This window comes from Pteronotus mesoamericanus, unplaced genomic scaffold (genome assembly GCF_021234165.1).
Source record: "Pteronotus mesoamericanus isolate MK-2021 breed Mesoamerican mustached bat unplaced genomic scaffold, CSHL_Meso_final scaffold_21, whole genome shotgun sequence".
Classification (NCBI taxonomy): domain Eukaryota; kingdom Metazoa; phylum Chordata; class Mammalia; order Chiroptera; family Mormoopidae; genus Pteronotus; species Pteronotus mesoamericanus.
In genome coordinates, this window is record NW_026555310.1 from 14,386,484 (window position 1) to 14,412,053 (window position 25,570).

Sequence of the window (25,570 nt, forward strand, 5' to 3'; positions counted from 1 at the left end):
TGGACTTAGTGCTGAACAAAAGAATAATGTATCGCTATCCAAATTTATGAGGATTTTGAATTTAGAAAGTGAGGCATAGGTGAACAAACTACTCAAATGAATTTGGTTCCTAATCTTTGACTATCACGTAGCAAGAGTATATATTGGAAGAGATTCCTCAGAAAAATTTTCTGGCTCTCCAGTTCACTGAATTTGAATACCAACAATCTGGATAGTGTGAGATACCCATATTTTTTCTCTCCCCTACACTAAGATTATTACACAGTCTCTTCACTACTGGCCCTGTACAAGTTCTAGAGATGAGTTAGCTATACATAAAAAGACACTTAACAAGATGTTCATAATTTGTCTTTTTTACACATCCTTCTTTATCCTTTAAGAGGTACTCTCATCTATTTATCCACCTTATATCTTCCTTCATTAACCCACTGAAAATTCCAGTTTCCCAGAGAGCTTCACTGGAACATCCTTTACTCTGAATTCTCTATATAACTGTATTTGTGATATTAGATTACTCTGAACTGCTTTTCTATTTTCAAATATTCCACTGTTCCAAAGTCATTACAGGCTAATATTTAGCATACCTACCTTGTTTGTATATTTCCCAGGTATTCCCTTATCATACCCAATACAAAGTTCTTCCCAAAAGCCTTTAAAACTCCAATCTCACAGATACTTCAAATCTTTCAAGGCTTTGTTAGGCATATGAAATAATTTAGATATTTTCACATATAAAACTACTTATTTAAGATCTAAGTATCATGTATTTTATTATAAACATGATTTAGGAAAGATTTTCCAAAGACTTGAGGGTAGGGGACTTCTCATCTTTTGGGCACGGCGGATGAGAAAATCTGCTAGGTAAGTCTATCATATCCCCACCATAAATTAAACATCTTGTTTGTGTATGGGCTCGAGCCTTCATGACATTCAGTTTAACTTAACTAAAAGCTTTCCTTTTTGAATCGCCAACCATATTCACTCTGAATTCTAGTACTATGTAAAATTACCACCAATTCCTGAGTTCAGTAAATCTACTGGAATCACAGGAAAGATTAATTCAGACTGCTGTTTTAATTAATAACATCCCAAAAGTCAAAACCATCCCTGATAGAATTACAGGACTGAGGACAAGTTAATCTAGTTTCCTGCCACTTTTCTATTATCCAACACAATTATTAGAAATTCAGGAACATATGGCAGCAGTAGCAGCTACTTAGAGGTTACCAGCCTAGATAGAGTTCAATAATAAACAAAGCTGAGTCAATCACTAAAACAGACAAACTGCCTGCATAGGCATAAAAAATTAACAAGGCTCCAAAAGTGTCTATCAGGAAATAACCTTTCCAGCACAGTATCTAGCAGGTAAACCAACTCAATACATTTTTGATAAATATTAGTACCAGGCTAGAACCCACTTGTAGAATTAAATATGCCTCTAGATAATATAAGAATAGAGGGAAAAATCAAAAGGAAAGGAAGAAAGAGAAAAGTAATAGGAATAAAGGAGAGAGAAAACAATCATTTAAGGAGGGAGTTGGATAGTGCCTAGTATCAAGATTAATGGTATCTTAGATACTTAATTTATCTTAAATTTCTCACAATCTTGGAAAAGAAAAAAATAATTCAGTTGCTACCCTGGCCAAGTGGCTCAGGTGGTTGGAGCGTGGTCCCGTGCACCAAAGGGTAGCGGGTTGGATTCCTGGTCAGGGCACATACCTAGGTTGCAGGTTCAACACCCAGGTCAGGGCACTTACAGGAGACAACCGACTGATGTTTCTCTCTCATACCGATGGTTTTCTCTCTCTCTCTTTTCCCCTCTCCCTCTTGCTGAAATCAATAAACATATCCTCGGATGAGGATAAAATATAATAAATAATTTTTAAAAGTTAAAATTGCTAACAGTATATTTGACTCTTGAACAATACAGGTTTGAACTACCTGGTTCCACTTACCCATGAATTTTTCAACTGATCTGCACAGTTCAAACCTGTGTTTTTCAAGGGTCAACTTCACAACTGGGAATCCAAATATGCAGAGTACCAGGATTTACCACTACCCCACTGTTGTTCAAGGACCAACTGTACTTTTCATATTCACTGAAATAAAAATATTTAATTTCTCTCTTTGCATTCATAAGTCAGTCCAGCCTCACTTAGTATAAGAAAAAATCTCTTTAAGATCAAGAATAAATGTCTACATCAAATACTTTACAGTATGTAAAAGCTCTAAGAAACAAAAGAGATTTTAAGTAGTTTTAATATATTTGTAAAAAATATACTCCATTAGGGTCAAAGACCAAGATTATAAATTTACAATGCTCACCACACATTATATCAAAATACACTGAATAATAAGTTTACTAATGTTTATACTTTCTACTTTTAAAAAGACACTTACCTTATTATTTCCTGAAATTCTTTCTGTTTCATTCTCAATTTCTTGTCGAATTTCATCAAAATCTGTGTAAAGCTGAAAGTTATTGAAACAAAAAAGCATGATATTCAAAATAAGATAAAAACTTCTTAAGTAGAGAGGTTGACAAATTTTAAGGATGTCTATAGATCTGCTTCAGAGAATTAGTAAACAAATTCTAATATATACATATATTTTTATGAGTCAAGGAGTCACAGTTTATATGAACTGTTCAAGGCTGCCTGATCCCACATGAGTTAAGAATCTCCTTAAAAAAACAGTCACAGGGATATAAAGCACAGCATAGGGAATAACTATGTATCGTGCCAGGTGGATGCCTGAAAGTAATAGAATTTGTACATCAACAATAATTTTTAAATAAATTGTTTTAAAAAATCTCCAAATTACAGAGCATAGGGCTCAACTTAGTATTTTCCAAATAAACTACTGTGATTAGATATATTGCTAAGATAAGCTTAGCATCTTCAAGATAATGTGCCACATTGCCAATGATAAGAAACTAAATTATTAACTATTTGTACAAAAAGCTTTTTCAATGCATTATTTCTTCATGATATTCTTGTGTTATTACCTTATTTTTGGTGTGAAGAAATTTACCCCACTCCTCTGCTTCAACCCCTGGAAAAAGAAAAGCTCCATTTATTGGAAACTATGGGAATTACTTTTTATCTTTAGTTAGGAATTAAAAAATGTAATATAATATTTTTGGCTCCTATTTTGCCACTAACTACAAGTTAATGAGTATTTTAAGATCTGCTAAATTATACTGGGTTGACCAAAAAGTTCATTACATTTTTCCATAAGATGGCTCTAGTAACACTTATTTGTCTTTAATTTCATTCAAAACAATTTTGTTAGATTGCACTGTGACAGCTGTCATATCAGCGTGCATTTAAGAAAAAAAAAACTTAGCAAAATTGGTGGACTTCTGGCCACAGTGGAAGCCTAGGTAGATACACTTTGCCTCCTTGTACAACCAAAAGGACAACAATAAATTTAAAACTCAAAAACAACCAGAACTGCCAAAATTCAAACTGTATGGAAGTCTGACAACCAAGGAGTTAAAGAAAAACACTGATTCAGACCAGTAGGAGGGGCAGAGAGGACTGCGCAGGCAAGACAGCAGCTAGCAGACTGGGTGGTCCCACATTTGCGTGCGGATAAACCCGAGGAACAGCTGAAGAGCAAGACAGACCTCACAATCCAGGGTTCCAGCGTGGGAAAAACTCCCAGTCTCAGAGCAGTGTTTGTTGGAGAGACCCACAGGGGCCCTAGAACATACACAAACCTCCCCACCCAGGAATTAGCACCAGAAGGGCCCACTTTGCTTGTGGATAGCGGGAGAAGTGATTGAAAGCCAGTCAAGAGTCAAGCAAGTGGCATTGTTCCCTCTTTGACCCCACTCCCACATAGAGTGCCACAACACAGCAACCTAGGTTGCCCCACCCTGGTGAATACCTAAGGCTCTGCCCCTTACAATGTAATAGGTGCACCAAGACAAAGAAATAGAGCCCAAATGAAAAAACAGATCAAAATCCAACCCCCCCGCCAAAAAAGAACTAAGCAACAAAGAAATAGCAAACGTATCAGATGCAGAGTTCAAAACACTACGTAATCAGGATGCTCACAGAAATGGTTGAGTATGGATGCCAAATAGAGGAAAAAGTGAAGGCTATGCAAAGTGAAACAAAAATATACAAGGTACCAATAGTGAAGGGAAGGAAACCAGGACTCAAATCAACAATTGGGAGCAGAAGGAAGAGATAAATATCGAACCAGAATACAATGAAGAAACAAGAATTCAAAAAAATGAGAAGAGGCTTAGGAACCTCCCAGACAACTTTAAATGTTCCAACATCTGAATCATAGGGATACCCGAAGGAGAAGAGGAAGAGCAAGAAATTGAAAACTTATTTGAAAAAATAATGAAGGAGAACGTCCCCAATCTGGCGAAGGAAAGAGACTTCCAGAAGTCCAGGAAGCTCAGAGAGTCCCAAACAAGTTGGAACCAAAGAGGAATACACCAAAACACATCAAAATTAAATTACCCAAATTAAAGATGAGAGAATCTTAAAAGCAGCAAGAAAAAAAGGAGACAGTTACCTACAAAAGAGTTCCCATAAGACTATCAGCTCATTTTTCAAAAGAAACTTTATAGGCAACAGGGGACTGGAAAGAAGTATTCCAAGTCATGAAAAGCAAGGACCTACATCCAAGATGACTCTATTCAGCAAAGCTATCATTTAGAATGGAAGGGCAGATAAAGTGCTCCCCAGATAAGGTCAAGCTAAAGGAGTTCACCATCACCAAGCCCTTATTATATGAAATGTTAAAGGGACTTATCTAAGAAAAAAAGGAAGATCAAAACTATGAACAGTATGATGACAACAAACTCACAACTATCAACTGAACCTAAAACACAAAACAAAAACAAACTAAGCAAACAACTACAACAGGAACAGAATCACAGAAATGGAAATCACATGGTGAGTTATCAGTGGGAAAGCAGAGAGGGAAAAATGGGGGAAAAGGTACAGGCAATAAGAAGCATTAATGGTTGGTACAAAATAGTCAGGGGGAGGTTAAGAGCAGTATAGGAAATGGAGAAGCCAAAGAATTTATATGTACGACCCATGGACATGAACTAAGGGGGAGGAATGCTGCTGCGGGGGAGCCAGGGAGGAGAGGGGGACAAAGGGGAGGAAAAAGAGACAACTGTAATAGCATAATCCATAAAATATACTTAAAAATAAAAAAATAAAAGCAATGAAAAAATGCCCCAAAATTGGTGAATTTTTATGTAGCTATTTCAATATTGAAGATAGAAGAAAATATGCAAAATTTTTGGGTGTATTATGCTTTTTTATTTCAAGAAAGATAAAAATGCAACTGAAATGCAAAAAAAAAAAAAAAGATTTATGCAGTGTATGAAGAAGGTGCTGTGACTGATCCCACATGTCAAAAGTGGTTTGTGAAGTGTCTTGGTACTATTGACATTTTGGCCAAATAATTCTTTGCTGTGGGACTGTCTTATGCATTGGAAGATGATTAGCAGCACCCCGGCCTCTACTCAGTAGAGGCCAATAACGGAAGATAGCCGACATACTCAAAATATCCAAAGCAATAAAGTTATTGGTGAAAATGGAAAATTTGTCTTTAATTTTATGGAAAAAACCATATAGACTTTTTTGGCCAACCCACTACTTTGACATTTCAAAAACTGTATCATGTATTTCAAAAACATGACTCATTTTAGATAGAGTTGCTCACAGGTCATCTGCCGTTTGAAATCTTGATTTTATGAATAAAATTGTTCACTTCTCTTCATAGTTTGTTATAGTAAAAAGTATATTCTGTATTTTTAAATATTTTACACATACAAGTAGTTTATCTGTTGAAAGTACTCTAATGTCTTAAAAGAAGAAAAATTAAGAATTTTACTGAATACAGAAAGTACATATAATAAATTCACACACATAACTTAGGGTAAAATTTTGTAATATGTGAATGAAACAGTTAACTTCTCAACCCCCTTTTTTTTAAATTTGGTATCCTGTTGGTTATCTATAAAGTCACAGTTTGTTGTTCCTTTAAAGAGCTCTCTCTATAGTGTGCCGCTGTTCTGTAACTTATGTACTTTGGAAGTGAATTTTTCCCTCAGGGCCAAGGCTATGTTTTCTAGGCTTGAAAGGAGGAAAGCAATGAAATAGAGTGTAACAGATGGATACCCTAGCACATGCACTGTATGGAGCTGCTGCGCTCCCTTAGCTTCCAATGATAAGTCTGTTTCTTCTACGCTTGCTAAAAAAAGGAAAATTTATTATTCACGGTAGGCACTGTTCAAGTGATCTAAAACTTAGAGAACAAGTTTTGCTTTATATTTCCCAGAGAAGCTAGAAATGTAAACTACCTCCCCCAAGTACAGCTATTCTGCTTTTGCTAAATTCAGAGCTTTAAATGTCTTACTGGCTGAGTTTATGAACAATGCGTATCAGCCACCTGAAATCAAAATAACAGTGACTATAAGATAGTCAAAGATTTATTGAGAAATGTGGATCAATTCTTTTGTGGAATGAAGGTAAATAAACTGGATCCTTTTTACAAGTAAAATGCTCACCTACTTGAAGCTTAGTACCTTCTTCCCAGAAGACTCATTGGAGCACTGGAGTGATCTAAGTGAACAGAACTCACAGAGGCAGGCACTACATACCAAAGGCGTACTTTGAATTTACCTTATATAAAAAAGGCCTGGCTTCACAAGCATGTTTTCTAAAGTAAAAATAAATTACATTCACCACCAAAAAAAGCCTTCATTCTGATGAAATGCCAAAAGGTAACAAGAACTACTAAAACCTGCAACAATCAATGTGGAGAGGCAAATAAAAAGGGAAGGAAAAAAAAACGCACACAGCCTGTAAGAGTACATAAGCACACATGCAGGCAGAATAGAAAAAGAAGGGCCAAAGACAAATGGATAAAGGAAACCTTTAGAAAGGTGTCTTGAGTTTTTCCATGTAGCAGGGTCTGTAGTTAAAGAGAAACAGCACAGAATGATAAGTTTAGTGCTTATCCCTAATATTTTAAACTTTTTAAAAAAATGTGCAGAAACCTGAATACATTTCAAATGCACGTAGCATTCAATTATCCAAAATTTACAACTATATAATTTCCATTACAATTAATTCTAATTAGAGGGATGTATATAATATTTTAAGTGACATAAATGAAGCATGTTGTGAGCCATAATCTATTTTTATTTTCCATTACATCTAATTATGTCACTTCTGGTTTCAAATTCTAACAGAAATGGATTAAAATGAACTTACTACTCAAAAATTTGCCTTAGATATCTGATAACTGACTATGATAAAGATACACTTCCTGGTCAAAAAGAATCTACAAAACATACCAAACATATCTTTCAAAAACTTAAAAGTAAATATATACAAGTATATATTCACTAAATTGAGCTTCATAAGGGATTGTTCTTTGAAATATATATTGAATTTAACAGAACACCACAGAAACAATTTTGGTCTTTAATCAGCATGCTATTTTTGGATTTTGCCTAAAAGGAAATCTGAGGAAAGCAGGATTTCTTTCTTACAAATATGTGAAAGATACTCATGGAACTCAAAGGTCAAACTAAACTATCAACCCATTCTAAAAGTTTAATATAATTTTTATTAGTGTTTTTTAAAAGATTTTCTTTATTTTTAGAGAGGGGGTAAGGGAGAGAGAAAGAGAGGGAGAGAAACATTAATTGGCTGCCTCTCACATGCCCCTAACTGGGGACCCAGCCACAACCCAGACATGTGCCCTGACCAGGAATTGAACCAACAACCTATCATTTTGCAGGCTGATGCCCAATCCAATGACCCACACCAGCCAGGGCTGTTTTTATTAAGATTTTATCAAAAAATTCTATTACACTGACTGAAGTGGGGGGCAAACTTAAAAATAAAATCTATATAGTGATGCCTCAATTATGGTATATGGTTGGCAGAATGAAAGATCTCATATTAAGTACATTTTCCTGATAATTAAATTACACATACAGTATTACACATTAAAATATCTTGTTTAAGCCAGTTTTGCTGACATCTATCTAAAAAGGGGTTACATTGCTCACCCTGGCTGGTGTGGCTCAGTGGATTGAGTGCCAACCTGTGAACTGAAGGGTCGCCAGATCATTCCCAGTCAGGGCACATGCCTGGGTTGCAGGCCAGGTCCCCAGTTGAGGGGGCGTATCAGAGGCAACTGACTGGTGTTTTTCTCCCCCTTCTCTAAAAATAAATAAATAAAATCTAAAAAATAAAAAGTGAAATGGATTATATTGCTCCGTATCATCTTAGAAGATATTCCTTTTAACCTATTATTGGTAACTTCAGCCTTGGTTACACAACAGAGCCCTCTGAGGCCATAAATTCCTGTACAAAATGGTTAGAGACTGACATTTTTCCGTTTTGGAAGTTCTTCAGATTATGTTTTCCTCCCTTTCTCCTCTCTGTCGGGCTGTCAGGTAGTTCATACTCTTCCAACTAAACGTTTTTCTGCATCGTTCTAATTTCCTTTGGGTTAGAATGGTTTACAACTAGGTAGAATTGTTAACCCCAAGGATAAAGCGGCTCTGAGGAAAAACTAAGGAGCTATTCTAGTTATTAATAAGACACATGAAATCTAGTACTCAAAATTTATGAAATCTATTTTGTGTTCTGGGTAGCTGAGTTGCCATTTTAGGTGAGGTTTTATTATTTTACAGAAAAAAAAATAAGCACTAAGCTTGGGGAAAAATATATATACAAATGTAAGTAAGGATATACAGATTTACTGACCAACCACCAAGAAAGACATCAATAGAACATAGTGGACATACAAGCAAAGAGAAACTAAGAGTTCTATAGCTAAAATGTACACCCTTTTCTAGAAACTGTGCCCACACTTGCAAATAGTTTCTAAGAGAACAGGTTATCATCTGCCCTTTTCAAGGTGACTGAAGCAAATGAAAAGTTAAAAGAAAGACATCTACTGAATGCCATACAGTTTATTAAAGTTTTAGTTTAAGATACTTGGCAAATTTAATTGGATGGTAGTGGGAATAAAATTCTTAAAAGTATTATTCTATATGTTTGAATCTGAACCATAAATTAGTGCAAAATGATTAAATTCAAGGTCCAGAATTTCAGTAATAAAAATATATTGTAGAAATACAAGGTAATAAATAATATACCAAGAAGCTACCTAATATAATTTAAAGCTGCACCACACCCCCTATTCCCCTGCCAATATCCTTGGGCAGTCTGTCCCCCAAAATTACTTGGTAACATCTACAACTTCATTAATTTGGTTCAGTGATTAACTTTTTATAGTCACTGTAAATGCTCATGAAGGTCTCTTTTCCCTGGGGTTCAGGGGGAGGGGATCAAGTTATCACCATCAGTGCTCCTACAGTAAGTGAAAGAAAAAAATCATATACAGAAATTCAAGTACAATAACTTCAGTTCATCAATACTGTCAGGTTAGATATAGAAAGTGGAATGAAATTGCACTGAAAACAGGTCTCTAAACAAACATGGTCCTCTGCTGAAAATGTCACTTGATAATTAGAGCTATGTTACAGACTTTCAAAATTTGACACTGTCTGAACCAAACACTGAACTAAAAAAGGGAAGATTAAATATTACTCTCATTAAACATTTCAAACTTCACTAATATAAATGATTAATATAGGATACATACTTAATAAGCAATTTAAAATCTGTTGATTAACAGACAGCATTGCTTAAAATATTTTCAGTTTAACCAAGGGACTATGATAAAGGACAGTGCATATTTCCTTATCTTAATAATCCACATTTACTATTTGGGGGAGGGGAATCTAAAAATCAAAACAGTGTGCGCATAAAGGTAAGCCTTAGCAAGAGAAGGAGAATAAAAAAGATAAAAAATCAAAACTTCCTAAAAATGACATTCATCTTATTGAAGGGAAAAGATTCAAAGCTTAGCCGGCACACTGGTAAGATCAGAAATGAAAAGGTGAAGTAACATCAGTATGCTGAAAAGCAAAGCCAATTTAATCTTATTTAAAATAAAATCTTTAGATATAAATTATTTATATTCTAGATCAAAGCAAAAACGTTGTTTCAAACACTAAGGAAAAAAACGTTTAAAACACTCTAGACAAAAATTTTAGTAACTTGATTCCTATTTGCTGAGCATCTCACTAAATCCTCCATTAAGCAGCATTAATAACAGCTCACTAAGCTGAATACAAAAAGATATTATTCCAAACAAGTTTACTCATTCTCCTCAAAACGACAAAAATTACTCTTTTTTTAAATGAAAAAAGATGCATACCACTTCTCTTCAGACTTCTGATTCTGCTACAACCACTGACTTACGTCTTTTAAGATTCGACCAAAAATGATAATTCTTATTCCAATTCCAAAACTTACCATTTTCTTCTCCTGTTGTTTTTCGTTTATCTTCAGGTGACACATGGACGAGCTGCAGAATGAGAGGTCTGCGGGTGACAATGCCAGTGCCCCTGGGGAGCAGGTCCCGCCCCACGAGGCTTTCTAGCACCGAGCTCTTTCCGCTGCTCTGAAAAGAGAATACACAGAGCAAAATGAGTTTCTTAACAGATTTTTTTTTTTTTACAACTCAAGACTATATGAACACAGCAGCATACCTGAAATTATATTAGAGAAAAAATGATTGCAGGGACTTCTAAATGAAAATTGTTACATTTTCTATTATGACTGTGTCATTTCTTTAAAATAAAAAAAAAATCCAGAAAAAATAAAGAAGTACCATTCCCCCATAATTCTCCTACCTTTTTGACAGCCTTCCAACCAGATTTTCAAAACCTCTATAACATCAGTGTATGTAATATTATGCTTATAATATGTAGTTATTTTACTTTCAATGGAATAGTACTACATGTATTTTTCTCTAACCTGCTCTTGTTTTAATGTAACAATCAGGGATATCATTGTATATCAATATGTTAACTACTATGTTTAACAGTTAAATAGTATTATACTATGTATAAAACTAAACCCCAAGTAATAGACATTTAAATGATTTTTGCTCCTATTAACAATGTTGCAAAGTGCATGCTTTGTACATGTAACCTTACTCACTTCTCCTATTATTAGATTTATTTCATTTGATGAAATTTCTCTGATTAAAGATCATACAGATTTTCTGCATTCACAGATACCAGCAGGCTGCACACAAGATGGCAGGCACCAAGCTGTTTCCCATTAAGTTCGTTACATCCCCATCAGCACTGGGCATATTACTTTTTTTTTCAGCTGTATTTATTATCAAAATTATATTTGATGTCAACAAGATACCATAACTACAAACAAAAAAACAAAAAACACAAAAAACAACTGCACCCATTGCAATCCCAATGCAGTCAAATGGAACCTCAGTAATTCAAATTACCCCAAAAAGCAACTGAATTTTAAAAACATCTATACATCCAGCCAACAAATTTAAATGGTTCACAAGAACAAATACAAATTCAGAGGTCTAGTTTTTGTTGTTTAAATAAGACAGCTGCTTAAGCATTTCTATCAATTCAAACATCAATCTCTCAGCCACTCAGCTTCATCCCATTCATCATCTGGCAGGCTCTCTCAGCCACCTGACAACTCAAACTTAACCACGCTGGTGGCACCCCTTGGACTTCCCATTCTCCATCTCGGTGTCGGCATACAGCACATGGCCACATTCATTGACTTTGTCCTTTAGCGTCTTCTGTGTAAAAGCAAATGGGAGATTTTTCACAAATATCTGGAAGGCCTTCCTGGTCACCCCAGAAGCATGGCCTCCAGCTCCACTGAAGGAACCTGCAAAGCTTTCTCCAAAGTTAACATGCGCTATCTTGATGGCACTGCCACCGCCACCCATGGCCAAGCCCATGTGCTCAATGCCAGCACCCAGGACTGAGCTCACGGTGGGACCCGTGCACTCCAGGCCCATTTGCTCGAGACCATTGGAGCCCATTCATTCTAGGCCCAGGCCTCCGGGCTGGTGGCCACGCAATCCAGCCCCCACACCTGCTGGCACCATGGGCTCAGTGGCAGGACCCATACGCTCCACACCAAAATCCATGTGCTCAATGGTCTGGCCCACATGATCAATGGGTGCAGCCAGGCACTTATGGCCAAAGCCCATGCTGGCAGCCAAGCCCTCGACGCCAGACCCAATGCACTGTATGTCTGGCCCATGCACTCAGTGCAGGAGGCCATGTAGTTGAGGTCCAGGGAGCCCTTGCGCTAGATGCCAGGGGCCAGTCGGTCAATGACCAGGCCCATGGGCTCAACCTCAGAGCCCACACTATCCATGCCATGGCCCAAGCCTGCACCCATGTGCTGCATGCGGGCACCTCCAATGCTGGGGCCCATCCCGGGGACACTGCCTCCACCCTCCACCATTTATTATGTCCATGCTCATCCCAGATCCAAAGCAACCCATGTTTTCCATACCACAACCACAGGGTCCCTCCGTGCCTCCCAGTTCATTTTTTCCAAATCCTATGCCTTCCATTCCCATTGTTGCGTTACTCACGCCAACGCCTTTATTCAGGTTGTTGGCATTGATAGGCTGCCCTCCTGGTCCTAACACCATGCCAATACCTCCAAGTCCATGGGGAACTGTGAACACTTATTAGAGAAAAAAAAATCTCCCTTTGGTAAGTCCCTCTCATCCATTTTCACATGTATAGGTCTATCAAATAGCAGCTGGCGTTAAACACTGATATAGCTTGTACAGCTTCAATGGACTGTTCTAAAGTAACAGTGCCTAGTCCATGACTTTTCCCATCTTTATCCTCAAGAATATCTGCCTGGACCGCCACACCAGCCATACTAAAAACCCCCTTCAGTTTCTTCCAGCCAACTTGATAATCCAGATTCGCTACAAGTACTGTGCTTCCGCGTCTTCCAGTCTTTTTCCATTGCTCTCCTGGCATGTTCACTATCAGGATCTGCCTTGACTTTCAGTAGTCTTCCACTCAGACTATGCTTGTTTAGAACTTCAGCGGCTTCTTTCACGTTCTCTTCCATCATGAGTTCAAGAACATCACATCCCCCTGACTTTCCTTCAGCATCCAATTATTAGTAATATATTTATTAAACATTTTATTTATTTATTTTTAGAGAGAGGAGAAGGGAGAGAGAGAAACATCAATTTGTCAAATGAGAATTTGCTGCCTTTTGCACACCTCCAATCAGGGACCTGGCCAGCTACCCAAGCATGTGCCCTGACCAGCAACTGAACAGCTGCTGTTTGCGGGACAATGACCAGCCCACTGAGCCATACCAGTCAGGGCCATCAGCATCCATTTAAAAGAGCTCCACATAGGCTACCTCACCAACTTTCTCTTTAACCAGGTATTTAAGTGAGTGCCATTTCCCATCAAAACGTGTATTTGTAGTGAAGGCTCTGTATCTTTTGGTTGGATTGGCATGTGGCTCAAGGTAACTGCCTCCTCTTCCTATTTTTTTCTCCTTCCTTTTCCCATTTTGGGTAGGCAGGTCATCGTCCTTCACCTTTCGAGCTGCAGCCTGTTGCCATTTGGCAGCCCACCTTCCCCCTTTCGGGCTCGGCCACTGCCACCTCAGCCACGGCTTAGGCCCCTACCGCCACTTCTGCTCTGGGCTTTGTGTCGGGCATTATCACTTTTTTGAATCTTTGCTATTTCGACAGATGAACACTGACAGTTTATTTAAATTTGTGTTCCTTTATAATTCAAGTCAAGCTCCCCTTTGTTTAAGGGTTTTCTGTAGTTCTCCTTCAGCGATCTGCATGTTCAAATGCTCACCTATTATTAGTTTTACAAAGTTCTTTACCCATAAGTATTTCATGTTTTGTTGTTTTCAGTATTTCCCCAAACTTCTTATTGTGAAAATTCCAAAGCCACAAAAGACTTGCAAGAATATTAACTGAATACCCATATATCTTAAAATAGATGCACTAACATTTTGACACAATTACAATACTTTGTCTCTTCTTGCGCACACATAGATTTTTCTTTTGCTAGCCCATTTGACAGTTACATATATCATGACACTTCATCCCTAAATGTTGAGGCATATCTCTAAGAACAGGAGCATTTGCCCTGGCCAGGTGGCTCAGTTGACTGGAGTGTCATCCTGTACACCAAAAGGTTGAGGGTTCGATTCCTGGTCAGGGCATATACCTGGGTTGCATGTTTGATCCCCAGCCAGGGTGCGCATGAGAGGCAAGCAATCGATGTTTCTCTCACATCAATGTTTCCCAACCTCCCTCTCCCTTTTTCTCTCTCAAATCTCTCTCTCTCTCTCTTCTGGTGAGGATTAAAAAAAAAAAGAACAAGGGCATTCTACTACACAATCACAATTCAATGATCATACTCGGAAAATTTAACATAGATAAAATACAACAGGTCCTTGAAAAATGTCATTTAAACATCATCTCATTATAACATTGGTGAGGTAACACAAGAACTTACTCTTATTTATATCAATTAGCCAATGGTAAAATTGGTTTCATTACATGTCGTTTTCTTATCGTTGCAGAACCTCTCAACCACACTAAGCAAGGGCTTACTATTCCAATAAATGGTAGAAAATCAAGCACTATATAAATCTTGTCTGTATTACACATTTTAAATGTTTATGAATTTGTTTTTTCTTAACTGTTAATGTTTTTCTGTACTGTATACTTTCTTAGTAGCCAAAAAGTAGTACTTTTTAAAGTTTTTTACAAACGCAAAATCCTAAACTCACCTATTGTATCAGAATGGGTCTACAGAAAGCAAATGGCCTACTTACGTGGATTAATTTAAGAAGGGTTTATTTACAAGTGGACTATTTACAAAGCTGTCCATGAGGCTGAGGAGAATCACAAGGAGCAGTGCATAAGCCAGGCTGGCAACAACGAAGAGACATTAATCACTCGTAGGCCCCCAAGAAAGGACCAGGGCGTGGGACAGCCAGGCTATGGAACCTACCTACAGGGAATGAGCCAAGGGAATCAATACCCAATTTTAAAATTTCCTCCTTTCCCCAATTCTTTCCAGGGCTTCCCATTTCCAACTCTAATCAGAAACTAGAGGACACAGGAAGGGGCCCATTCATGTTGTCTAGAAGTGTCTCACATGAGAGAAAACAGGATATGGAGGGTGATACTGAACATGATGTAGCATATCTGGTATTGCCAGGTTTTGGTATCCAGTTTTATCCCTCTCGTTAAGTAAAATGGATGTTCTCCATCATCTTTTCTGTACTTTGAAATTTGCAAACCATATATCCAATAAGGGTTAATATCCAAAATATACAAGGAATTTATTCAACTCAACAAAAAATTAATAACCCAATTTAAAAATATGCAAAGGACCTAAACAGACATTTTTCTGAAGACTTACTGATAGCCAACAGATACATGAAAAGGTACTCAAAGATGTGCAAATCAAAACCACAGGATACCACCTCATACTTGTTAGAATGGCTATTATCAAAAAGACAGGAAATAAAGTGTTTGTGAGAATACGGAGAAAAGGAAACCCTTGCACACTGTTGATGGGGATGTAAATTGGTGCAGCCACCTGGAAAGTTGTGTGGCATCTCCCCAAAAAATTAGAAAGAGAACTACCAGATAATCCAGCAATTCCATTTCTGGGTACTTATCTGGAGGACACAAAACAACTCAATAACTCAATAAAGATACATGCACCCCTGTGTTTGCTGCAGCATTATTTACAATAGCCAAGATATGGAAACAATACAAGTGTCCACTAATGGATGAATGGATGAAGAAAATGTGATCTATATAATGGAATATTATTTAGCCATAAGAAAGGAAATTTGCAACCACATGGATGGACCTTGAGGGCATTGTGCTAAATGAAATGTCAGGGAAAGACACAAAACATATCATCTTACTTATATGTGGAATCTTATTTTAAAAAAAACACAAACAGACTTACAGATACAGAGAACAGATTGGTGGTTGCCAGAGGCAGACCGTAGGTAAAACGGGTAAAGACAGTCAAAAGGTAAAAACTTCCAGTTATAAAAAATAATTCCTGGAGATATAATGCAGAGCATACATGCAGTAAGATGACTATAGATAATAATACTGTATTGTATATTTGAAAGTTGGTAGGAGAATAAATCTTAAAAGTTCTCTTAAGATTAAAAGAAATTGGAACTACATGGGATAGGTGGTTGCAAGATTTACTGTGGTGATCATTTCGAGATACACACATCATTATGTTGCACACCTGAAACTAATGCATTATAATGTTATATGTCAATTATATCTCAATTTTTTAAAAAGAAAAAAATTATATGTATCAGCACATACAGACCAAACAAAACATGCTGTGGGCTCCCAATGTTTTACCTGAGTATTACAAATAGTGTTGGCTCCCTCCACAATCAGTTATATCAGTGCTTGTTCCCCTGCTGATTTAAACACCCAAGGCATGAGTGTTTTCCAGGAAGGTGAGCAGCTACATGAGCTGCGATGTGGCAGAAGGCACAGCTGGCGTTTTGCTTTTTTCCATTGCCACATGCTCCCAAAATTGATTCAATATCCTGTATATTTAGGGGCTAAAGATCTGTGTGCCTTGTCACAATGTCATCTTTGTTTCTTCCAAATTGTAATGCATTGACATTTATAGTGTTTTGAATTTAATTTATATTCTAAGATGGAGCCTTTCAATGAAGAATCCTTGCCAGATTATTAGCTCTTTCTCTCTGGTCAGTTGGATGTGGGGAGTTGTAAACATCTATCCATTTGACATTAACCAAGGCTTATTCAGGTTTTAATATCTAAGTTCCTATTTTTCGTTGTGTAAGACAGGCCTCTCAATTCTTTATTTTGCCATTAATGTAACAGGTAAAGATGTACTTTACTTAATTTTTTAACTTTTTATTTGGTAATAGTTTTAGATTTACAGAAAAGGTTTCCTTAATACCTGTCTCACCTATTTTAAATAAATGTTTTTGCATGTCCTTAAAAATGTTAATTTTACAGTATTTAAAATAAATAAAATGTTCTTACCATATAGGTGAAATACTCTACCTGTTGGCAAAGTCTAAATCTGAAGTTTAAGCTACTTTATAATTTACAGTATTAAACTGTGGTTCTTATATTGAATAATTACTACACATATAACTCAATAATATTAACACTTCAACTACCCAGGATCCAAACTGGTTAAAGTGCTGTAGACCTAATAGTCCTTACAGAATAAAGTTTTTATTGGTTAACAAACTCCTGGACCAGTGCTGTCTGAAACGTGTAAGAAACGAGTAAGATCCAGATATCTGATAAGGCTATGAACTTGTAATATCTATAAAAATCCCCACTTTTTCCATAAAAGTAGGAAAGAATAGGATAAGTATTGGGTTGGCCAAAAAGTCTATGGTTTTCTTCTGTAAACTAAAACACACATTTTCCATTTTCACCAATAACTTTATTGCTTTGGATATTTTGAGTATGTCGGCTGTCTCCCGCTATTGGCGGGTGAGGCCAGGGGTGCTGCTAATCATCTTCCAACGCGTAAGACAGCCCTACAGCAAAGAATTATTTGGCCAAAATGTCAATAGTGCCAAGACACTTCACAAACCACTTCTGACATGTTGGATCAGTCACAGCACCTTCTCCAGAGACTGCACAAATCATTTGTGCATTTCAGTTGCATCTTTACTTTTCTTGAAATAATAAAGCATAATACACCAAAAATGTTGCGTATTTTCTTCTATCTTCAATAATAAAATGGCTGCACAGAATCCACCAATTTTCATAAGTTTTTAAAAACCATTTTATTTATTTATTTTTTTAGAGGGAGAGGGAAACATCAATCAGCTGCCTCTAACACACCGCAAAAGGAAACCTGGCCCACAACCCAGGCACCTGCCCGAACCCACAATCAAACCAGCAAGCAGCTTGTCCACTAAGGCCTACCAGCCAGGGCTTTGATAAGTTTTTTTTTAATGCATGCTTATATAAGAGCTGTCATAATACAATCTAACAAGAGTGTTTTGAGTGAAGTTAAAGACAACTCTGGATTACTAGAGCCATCGTATGGAAAAAACTAAGCAAAGTTTTTAACCAACCCAATATTTAGCCATAAAAAGTAATTAAGTACTAATATATGCAACAACCCAGAAGACTCTATAAAACATGATGCTGAGCAAAAGCAGCCAGACACGCTGTACACCTGAAACTAATACAAAATAACATTAAATGTAAACCACAATTGAAAAATGTTTTTAAATGAGAAGCCAGACACAAAAACCACGAATTGTATGATTCCATTTATATAAAATGTCCAGAATAAGCAAACCCATAGAAACTGAAAGTAGGTTAGTGGTCACCAGGGCTGAGGGTAGGGCGAAATGCAGAGGGACTCCTAATGGGTACATAGTTTTTTTCTGGGGTAATGAAAATGTTCTGGAATAAGTGGTGGTAGTTGCACAACCCTGTGAATATGCTAAAACCATTGAATTGCAAACTTTATAACAGTGAATTTTATATGAATTGTATTTCAATTTTTAAAATGTTAAATAAAAAATTGGTTTGCAAACTGGTCATTTAAAACCCAAGATTCTTTTTTTTTTTTTTTTTTTTTTTGCATTTGTCTGAATTACTAAAGGTAGAGTACTGAAATCACTGAAATAAACAGTAAAGTGAAAGGTACATTTCTAGCAATACTGAGCCAGAGTCTCAGGTTCATGTTATCTGCATTGGGATTCCTATCCTGGGTGGTGGCTTGGTTTACATGCTAGAGGGCTCCCCCTTCCAATTCTCAATTTAAGAAATAGTGATTAAATTTCTCGAATTGACTCACAAAAGTTATTTAAGTCTTATCTCCTCCTCTGCCTGCAAAGTATACCATAGTCAAAAGTATCAGCCTTCTCTCTCCCCACTTTTTGTTCTTTCTACACAGGTCTCAGCTAGAGAAAGAAGAAAGCAATTTATTTAGCTAATTCATGAACTCTGTGAATGATCAATAGCTGTAAACATGATTTCCTTTTCTCAACTCCAAATCTCTACACCCCAACTAAGTATTGGGCAGTCTAAGAAATCAAAGCTTAAAAACATTTAGGAGGCAACAAAAGGTACCTAGGATTGATACTTTGGAGCAAGAATACCACCAAGATGAACATGCTATGGGATGGAGCCCTTAGACTCAGTTTCCCTTCCATGTTTTCTCCAGTTTTGTGCATTGTAAAATCAAAGACTCACTGATACTTCAAGTTAGGATCTACTTATGAACTACCTACACCAGAATCCGCTGCAGCGCCTGACTGTGCTCCCCTCCTCCCTCCCCCACCCCGATTTGGTTCATCGGAATCTCTGGGCATGGAATCCGGGACACTTAGTTAAGTTTGAGAAACACTGCTCTCAACAGTTTAATAAACTAGGACCTGCAGCCATTCAAGGTATAGGTAATGCCTAAGGTAGAGACTATACCTGTATTATGAAGACATGATCACTGCTATTGAGTTTACCAGTCAGAACTAAGCACAGAACACTTTTTTGGTGTGGAACTCACTCATTGTGCACTATTTCATTAAATATGAATGTGAGGTGTGTGTTGTATATATGGTACACAACATTAAATGACACGTGTAACAAAGTCATAGTGTACTTACATTCAAATCGAGAAGAGGCTTTCCAACATACTGACAAAATTGTGGGGAAAAAAACGTTTTTCTGTTCTTATTTATTCCTTCTGTACCTGAATAATAAAGGACTGAATTTCAGCTAATAAAGACCTATATAGCAATAACCCTCATTAGATCAAGTCTAAAAACTGAGTAATTTTCCTTCTGAGTACTTTCAAACATCAACATGCAAATAGGGCACATAGCTGTCAGGACTAGGATGGGTTTTGCCAGCACATGTTAATGGCTGTCACACAATGTGATCCTCACTTTTCGGCCCCGCCCAATTTTGCCAACAGGGTTACTCACTGAAATGAACCATGCTGTGTAAGAAAAACACTTCTTGATTTTAAACTATTCATGCCGATATACTATAATGCACGCACAATATAGAGTCTTTTTCGGCTTCAAGCGTAAGAAGCATTGAGAATCTCTTAAAATTACATGGAAAGTTTCCAGTCTACCACTAGGAAACACTTCCAAATTAACTACCAAAGATTTAATTTATATCATCTCTAATTCTATGTACAAAACAAAGATTTTGATAAAAGCACCAGTGTTTTAAAAACATTATCTAGTTACAGTGAACCCTATTTATTCAAAATCATTCAAAATATTTATGGAGCACCTACTACATACCCTAGACTGTTCCAGGGGCTCAGAATAGGAATACAGCAGTGAAGAAAATATGTTCAATAAAAATACTGGTTATACAACAATTTATTATATGCTGATGATTCAGAGTTGCCAATCGTTACAGATATTAAGCGTTACAAATACTACAACATGTGTAGGCAGGACTGAGCAGAATCTATACAGATCTTATAGCAGACCGAGGATATTTGTTTCTGAAATAGTTTCTATTGCTTTACCTATTTAAAAGCACTGGCACACAGTACAGGAAGTCTACGGTTTCCAAAGTTTCCAGTGTTTGCATAAACTGTACACATGTAATATTTTGAACATTAAGTTCCCTGTCATAGTACTTACACTTCTCAATAGAAAAGATCATTAGGAAATGAAAGCATTTAAAAATCAATATACTAAGTAATCTCTCAAATGCACTCCTGTGAACTCTAATAAATGTTCCATGATTCCTCTTCAACCAAGAAAAGCAGCAGGCAGAGAAAATGAAAATTATACTTATCTCTAGAAATAACATTATTTCTTCCACATTTCTGCATGTAAAAAAAAAACTATGTTATCTGTAAGAGACCAGAGAAACTTGATGCCTAATTTGGATTGAAGACACAAACCACAGGCCATGCAGAAAATGGGATACTCCTTCCTAACATCCAGGTTTGGGCTTTTTGGTTTATGTTTGTGTTTAACTGCTTCAGCGTTCTCGAAACCTGGGAGGAATAGATTACACTGCAGAAAAATACTCAGGTGCTACACAGTAGCGGCCTTCAACCCGGCCCGCGGCGGTTTCAAAATTGATTCTGCAGCCCCTTAGCAGAACAAGGAGGAAAATAAAACACCCCACCGTCCTGAAACCAACCAAGAGGCTAGGCGGCACCCCAAGAGCCACTGCACCCTAAGCACCGCGCGTCCCCCAAGTGTCCTTGGAAGCAGCAGCCCGCGGGGAAAGCCGCGCCCGGCCCCGGAGGACTCCGGTTCCGCCCGACGGTTCGTCCCTTCCCCACCCCGCCCCTAGCACCCGCGAGGCCCGCCGCGCCGGCTCCGCCCCTCGCCTCCGGGCCAGGCCCCGATTCCCAGACCCGGCGCCAGGCAGCTCGACGAGGGCAGGCGCGGCAGAGTCCAGGAAGCCCCGAGCCCCAAGCAGCGCCGTCGTCCCGCAGGCCCAAAGGCTGGCCGGGAAGCGTGCGCTGCCGCAGCCCAGACCAGGCCCCCGCCCCGGGGTTTGGCCTGAGCGGACGTCGCTGTCGTCTCTCACCTGCGTTCCCACCACGACAATCTGAGGCAACTGGATGATGTCGGCGCCCACTGTGTTGAAGACGTCCTGGAGCTTGTTGATAACAGGAATTAGCGCCTCCATGACTCCGAAAACACGGGACCCCCCGCCCGGCGGTCCACTGCAATGAATGGGGCCAAGGCCCAGATCCCGCCTTCTTCCTCCTCTCCTCCGCCCTCTCCTCGGGAGACGGCACCCATTGGACCCCGCCGGGGCAGCTACCTGCCCCTTCCCGGCAGGCCGTGCGCCAAGAGGGCGGTGGCAAGAAACAAACACTTCGGGGAGTTGTAGTTCTGCCCGGAGGAAAGCGAACGCCTACGAGTTCCAGAAGGCTGCGCGGCACTGGAGGACTCCGAGCCGCCAGAGGGGCTGTTTGTTACTGGGGCGCTTCCCGGCTCTTGTCAAAAGACTGGTCAGCGAGCCGGGAGAGTAGGAGGCAGCAGATATGTTTATGCCTCTGTTCTAGACATGTTGGGTGGGAATATGCCGATAATGTGTTAAGTACATCAGAATCTCTTGGTTATCGAAGATGTCATTTCCTTATGAGGACGCTGTCTCAGTAAGGACGGGTTGGAAAGGCTTCAATAGCTCCTAGCCTCAGATAACCCAGCCAGGTGCAAAAGGTCTGTAGGCTGATAGTAGCTGGCGTGGGGTGCTATTTTGCAAAAATACAAAATCAGCCCAGATTAGAACACGGTTCTTCAGGATTTTTGTAAAAACGTGTTCAGAAAGAAAGGGTGTCAGTGTTTTAAAGGGGAAAGGCTGGGTCCTTGTTCTTTATATGCGGTATATAAAATGTTACTTGCTGTGGCCTGATTCCCAACAAAGTGAAGATCTGATAACTCTCTTACTAGCTTTTAGCAAAGTGTGCCTACTGTTCTATTCCTAAATGTTGTTTTTCTTTTAAGGCAAATACTATCTCTCTTCTACTCCAAATCTCCAAGCTTTTCCTATCTCAACGTAAAAAAAAAAGGTGACATTTGAGCAAAGATCCAAAGTAGGTGAGGAGAAAGCCCCCTTCCCTACTTTTTCTCCATAGCATTTACCTCTACCTAGCATGCTTCGCATTGCGTACGCTCTCACCTTTTGCTAGATTATCAGCTCCTAGAGGCCGGGGATTTTTGACTGTTTAACTCACTGATGCATCCCTAGCGCTGGAAAGGGACAAGATAGTCACAGTCTCAGCACCCTCTGGGTTTACAGTTTAACAGAAGACCATTATAAATAAATGGGTAAAGTCCTATAATCGGGTGTATTATGGAGCACATAATTTTCTAGTCGGAGGGGAGGGAAGTTCAAGCAAGACTTCCTCCCGATTAGGGCAAGGACCACCAGCAGTGTGGAAGCAGTAGGTACCACTCACCAGCACAGCCACCCACAATAGCCCTGGGAAACATGCTTGATTTGTTTAGCAAGACATATGGTGGGCACTCAATACATATTTTTAAAACAAGTGAATGAAGCTAAGCTAAGGCCTGAAGGTACAGTAGTGGTGATTTGGCATATTATCAAGTTTTATAAACATTCCCTTCTCTTTGATCCTTTTAAAAATAAAAATTTCAGAGGCAAAGTGAGAAAAAATTTCAAAACTCCAGAAAACAAAACAAACAAAAGGGGGCGGGGCGGGTAGGCACAGGGTGAAGCTCCACAGGGTAGCCAGTGACTGTTTCAGAGGGGCAAGCTGCCCTGGGACAAACTACAATGTTTTCCCTTATTCATGCCACCAATAGATACAGTCTTTTCCTAATTGCTAATGGAAAAATTAGAAGAGCAAACATACATTTATTCCAGAAAGACAAATGTCATGGATTTTACAAGATATTATATATTTCCATTTACATTATTCCAGTCAAATATCGCTTGTGATGGAACGTCCAGAGCTTTGTATTAACATGCTTCAGGAACAATAGCAACTGCTTTTTAATTCTATTTTTTTCTAGGGGAAGGAAGAATGATCACATGGCCAATGCTGAAAAGTTGTCACTACCACCATCAGTTAGGTTTAAGCAGGTTTGTCCGGTACTGTTTAGACACTAGAGCATTGAGTTTATTGGGCATATTAAAGTGTTTAAGGCTAGAAAAACAGGAAGTGCTGAGGCCCGAAAGAGAGTGGCTCTAATTTGATAAAAAAAAAAAAAAAAAAAAAAAAAACCCACACAACAAAACACCCACACACAAGGCAGTATACTCTATGTGCAATGTGTTTCACTGGAGACAAAGCAAACAGATTTGGCTTTTCACATTTTAAGTTCAGAACGCTCTTGCCTGTGGGAAAGCTACTTAGCCAGTAAGTATCACTTTCCTCATCTAAAGTAAGATAATGTGTTTCTCAGTGGGTTGCTATGAAATCACATTTAGCCATTATCAGGTACTGTCTCCAAAGGCTTTTAAAAAAACTACTCCCTCAGCCATCCCTCTCTCACTCTATGTTTACAATCTAGGCAGAACAGTCTGGTTGCAAGTCACAGAAATTAAACTCAAACAAATGGAAAAAATAAAAAAGAATTACTTGTACAACCAAAGGGCTGGTGTGACCTTGACCTCAAAAATAACTGCAACCATGGGCTCATGCAGCATCAGAATTCTCTACTTCTCCTCCCCTCCCCTCCCCTCCCCTCTCTATCTCTCTCTTTTTCTCTCTGCCTCCATCATCTACCTTCAGTCCCCCACATCAATTTATTCCTGTGAAAGGGGAGCAGGCGGTGGCGGAGGCGCTAGAGCAGAGTGTCCAGCTTTTCCATGTCACTGGGCCCCACTGGAAGAAGACTTGTCTTGGGCCCCACATTAAATACATTGTGACATGTAATCACCCAATGTTTTAAGTAAATTTACGATTTTGTGTTTGGCCGCATTCTTAGCCATCCTGGGCTGCATCTGGCTTGTGGGCAGGACGCTCCTGCTCCAGAGGATCTCGTTGACAAGCTGCCTTTGAGCAGATGAGGTTGAGCAAATTTGGGGAGGAACTGAAACGAGGTTTCCATCCTGTTTCTCTGGTATATGAGTTTCCTATTGCCATCTTAAGAAATGACCACGGACATAGTGGCTGAAAACAAAATATTTATTATCTTACAGTCTTGTAGGTCAGAAGTCCAACACAGCTCTCCCTGAGCTAAAATCAAGGTATCATCAGGGCTGCATTCCTTTCTGGAGTCTCCACGGGAGAGTCTGTCTCCTTGCCTTTTACAGATTTGAGACTGCTCACATCCCTAGCTCTTGACCTTTTCCCAACATCTTCAAAGCTAACAATGTCACATCTCTTTGGCCCTTCCTTGCCACCATGTCTCCCTCTCATCACAGCCAGGAAGGGTTCTCTGTATTTGAGAACCACAATAAGATTGGCGCCCCTGAATAGGCCAGAACAATCTCCCCTCCGCAAGGTGTGTACCTTTCATTATATCTGCAAAGTCCCTTTTGCCCTGTCAAGTCCACAGGTTCCAGGAATCAGGGCATGGGCATGTCAGAGGGGTCCTGTTTCTGCCTGCCACGCCAGGTTAAGGTGAATGGCCTTTCGTGGGTCCGGTCCATCCAGAGGCCTTCCCTGAGAGATTTTTTTCATTTGAGTCAACCAGAGAATTTCCTCTCTCATTATGGAGCTATAATGATGTGAATCACCATCCTCAGAGATCATATTTCCTACCACATGGAATAAATTGGTTTTGGAAAATACACTTCTTATTCATCATAAAAGACTTTCCAAATCCAACAATTGTTTTCCTATTTCTAAATGTACATATACACTACATAAGCTAGGAGTTCTAATCCCCAGGGTTAATCACTCTCTCTTTTCCTTGTTCCTGTTTCACATATTGTTAAACTATTATTGAGTGTCTACTGTACGTGAGGCACTGCACTAAGCATTTTACAATTGCCTTGTGGGATAGGTTTTATAGATGTGGAACCTGATGCTTCAGGGGTTTAAGTAAAGTGACACATATACATGGCAAGTAGTGGCAGAGCTGGGATCAAAAGAGGCTATTTGGCCAACTCTTAACCCCTGTACATACTGCCCCATTTATTCATTCATTCCCTCACTTATTCAACA

At 38.7% G+C, this 25,570-nt stretch overlaps 2 protein-coding genes across 10 annotated transcripts in view; one reads left to right on the forward strand and one right to left on the reverse strand.

Annotated features, from left to right (window-relative positions):
• Nucleotides 1-10,666, forward strand: part of YARS2 (tyrosyl-tRNA synthetase 2) — a 44,471-nt gene extending 33,805 nt beyond the window's left edge. The window contains exon 6 of the transcript XR_008530638.1: nucleotides 10,428-10,666. The gene's annotated coding sequence lies outside the window, so the exon portion shown is untranslated. The remainder of the gene's footprint in view (nucleotides 1-10,427) is intronic.
• Nucleotides 1-21,684, reverse strand: part of DNM1L (dynamin 1 like) — a 43,525-nt gene extending 21,841 nt beyond the window's left edge. For 4 of the 9 annotated variants that reach the window (XM_054591261.1, XM_054591260.1, XM_054591265.1 and 1 more), the window contains exons 1-4: nucleotides 21,511-21,667; nucleotides 10,392-10,539; nucleotides 3,008-3,054; nucleotides 2,401-2,472 (exon numbers count right to left, since the gene is read on the reverse strand). In XM_054591261.1, the coding sequence (XP_054447236.1) occupies nucleotides 2,401-2,472; nucleotides 3,008-3,054; nucleotides 10,392-10,539; nucleotides 21,511-21,612 (369 nt within the window). In that variant the 5' untranslated portion in view covers nucleotides 21,613-21,667. Of the gene's footprint in view, nucleotides 1-2,400; nucleotides 2,473-3,007; nucleotides 3,055-6,921; nucleotides 6,961-10,391; nucleotides 10,540-21,510 lie in introns of all 9 variants that reach the window. The other 5 variants (XM_054591268.1, XM_054591267.1, XM_054591263.1 and 2 more) reach the window with 3 other exon arrangements.
• Between the last annotated feature and the right edge of the window lie 3,886 nt (nucleotides 21,685-25,570).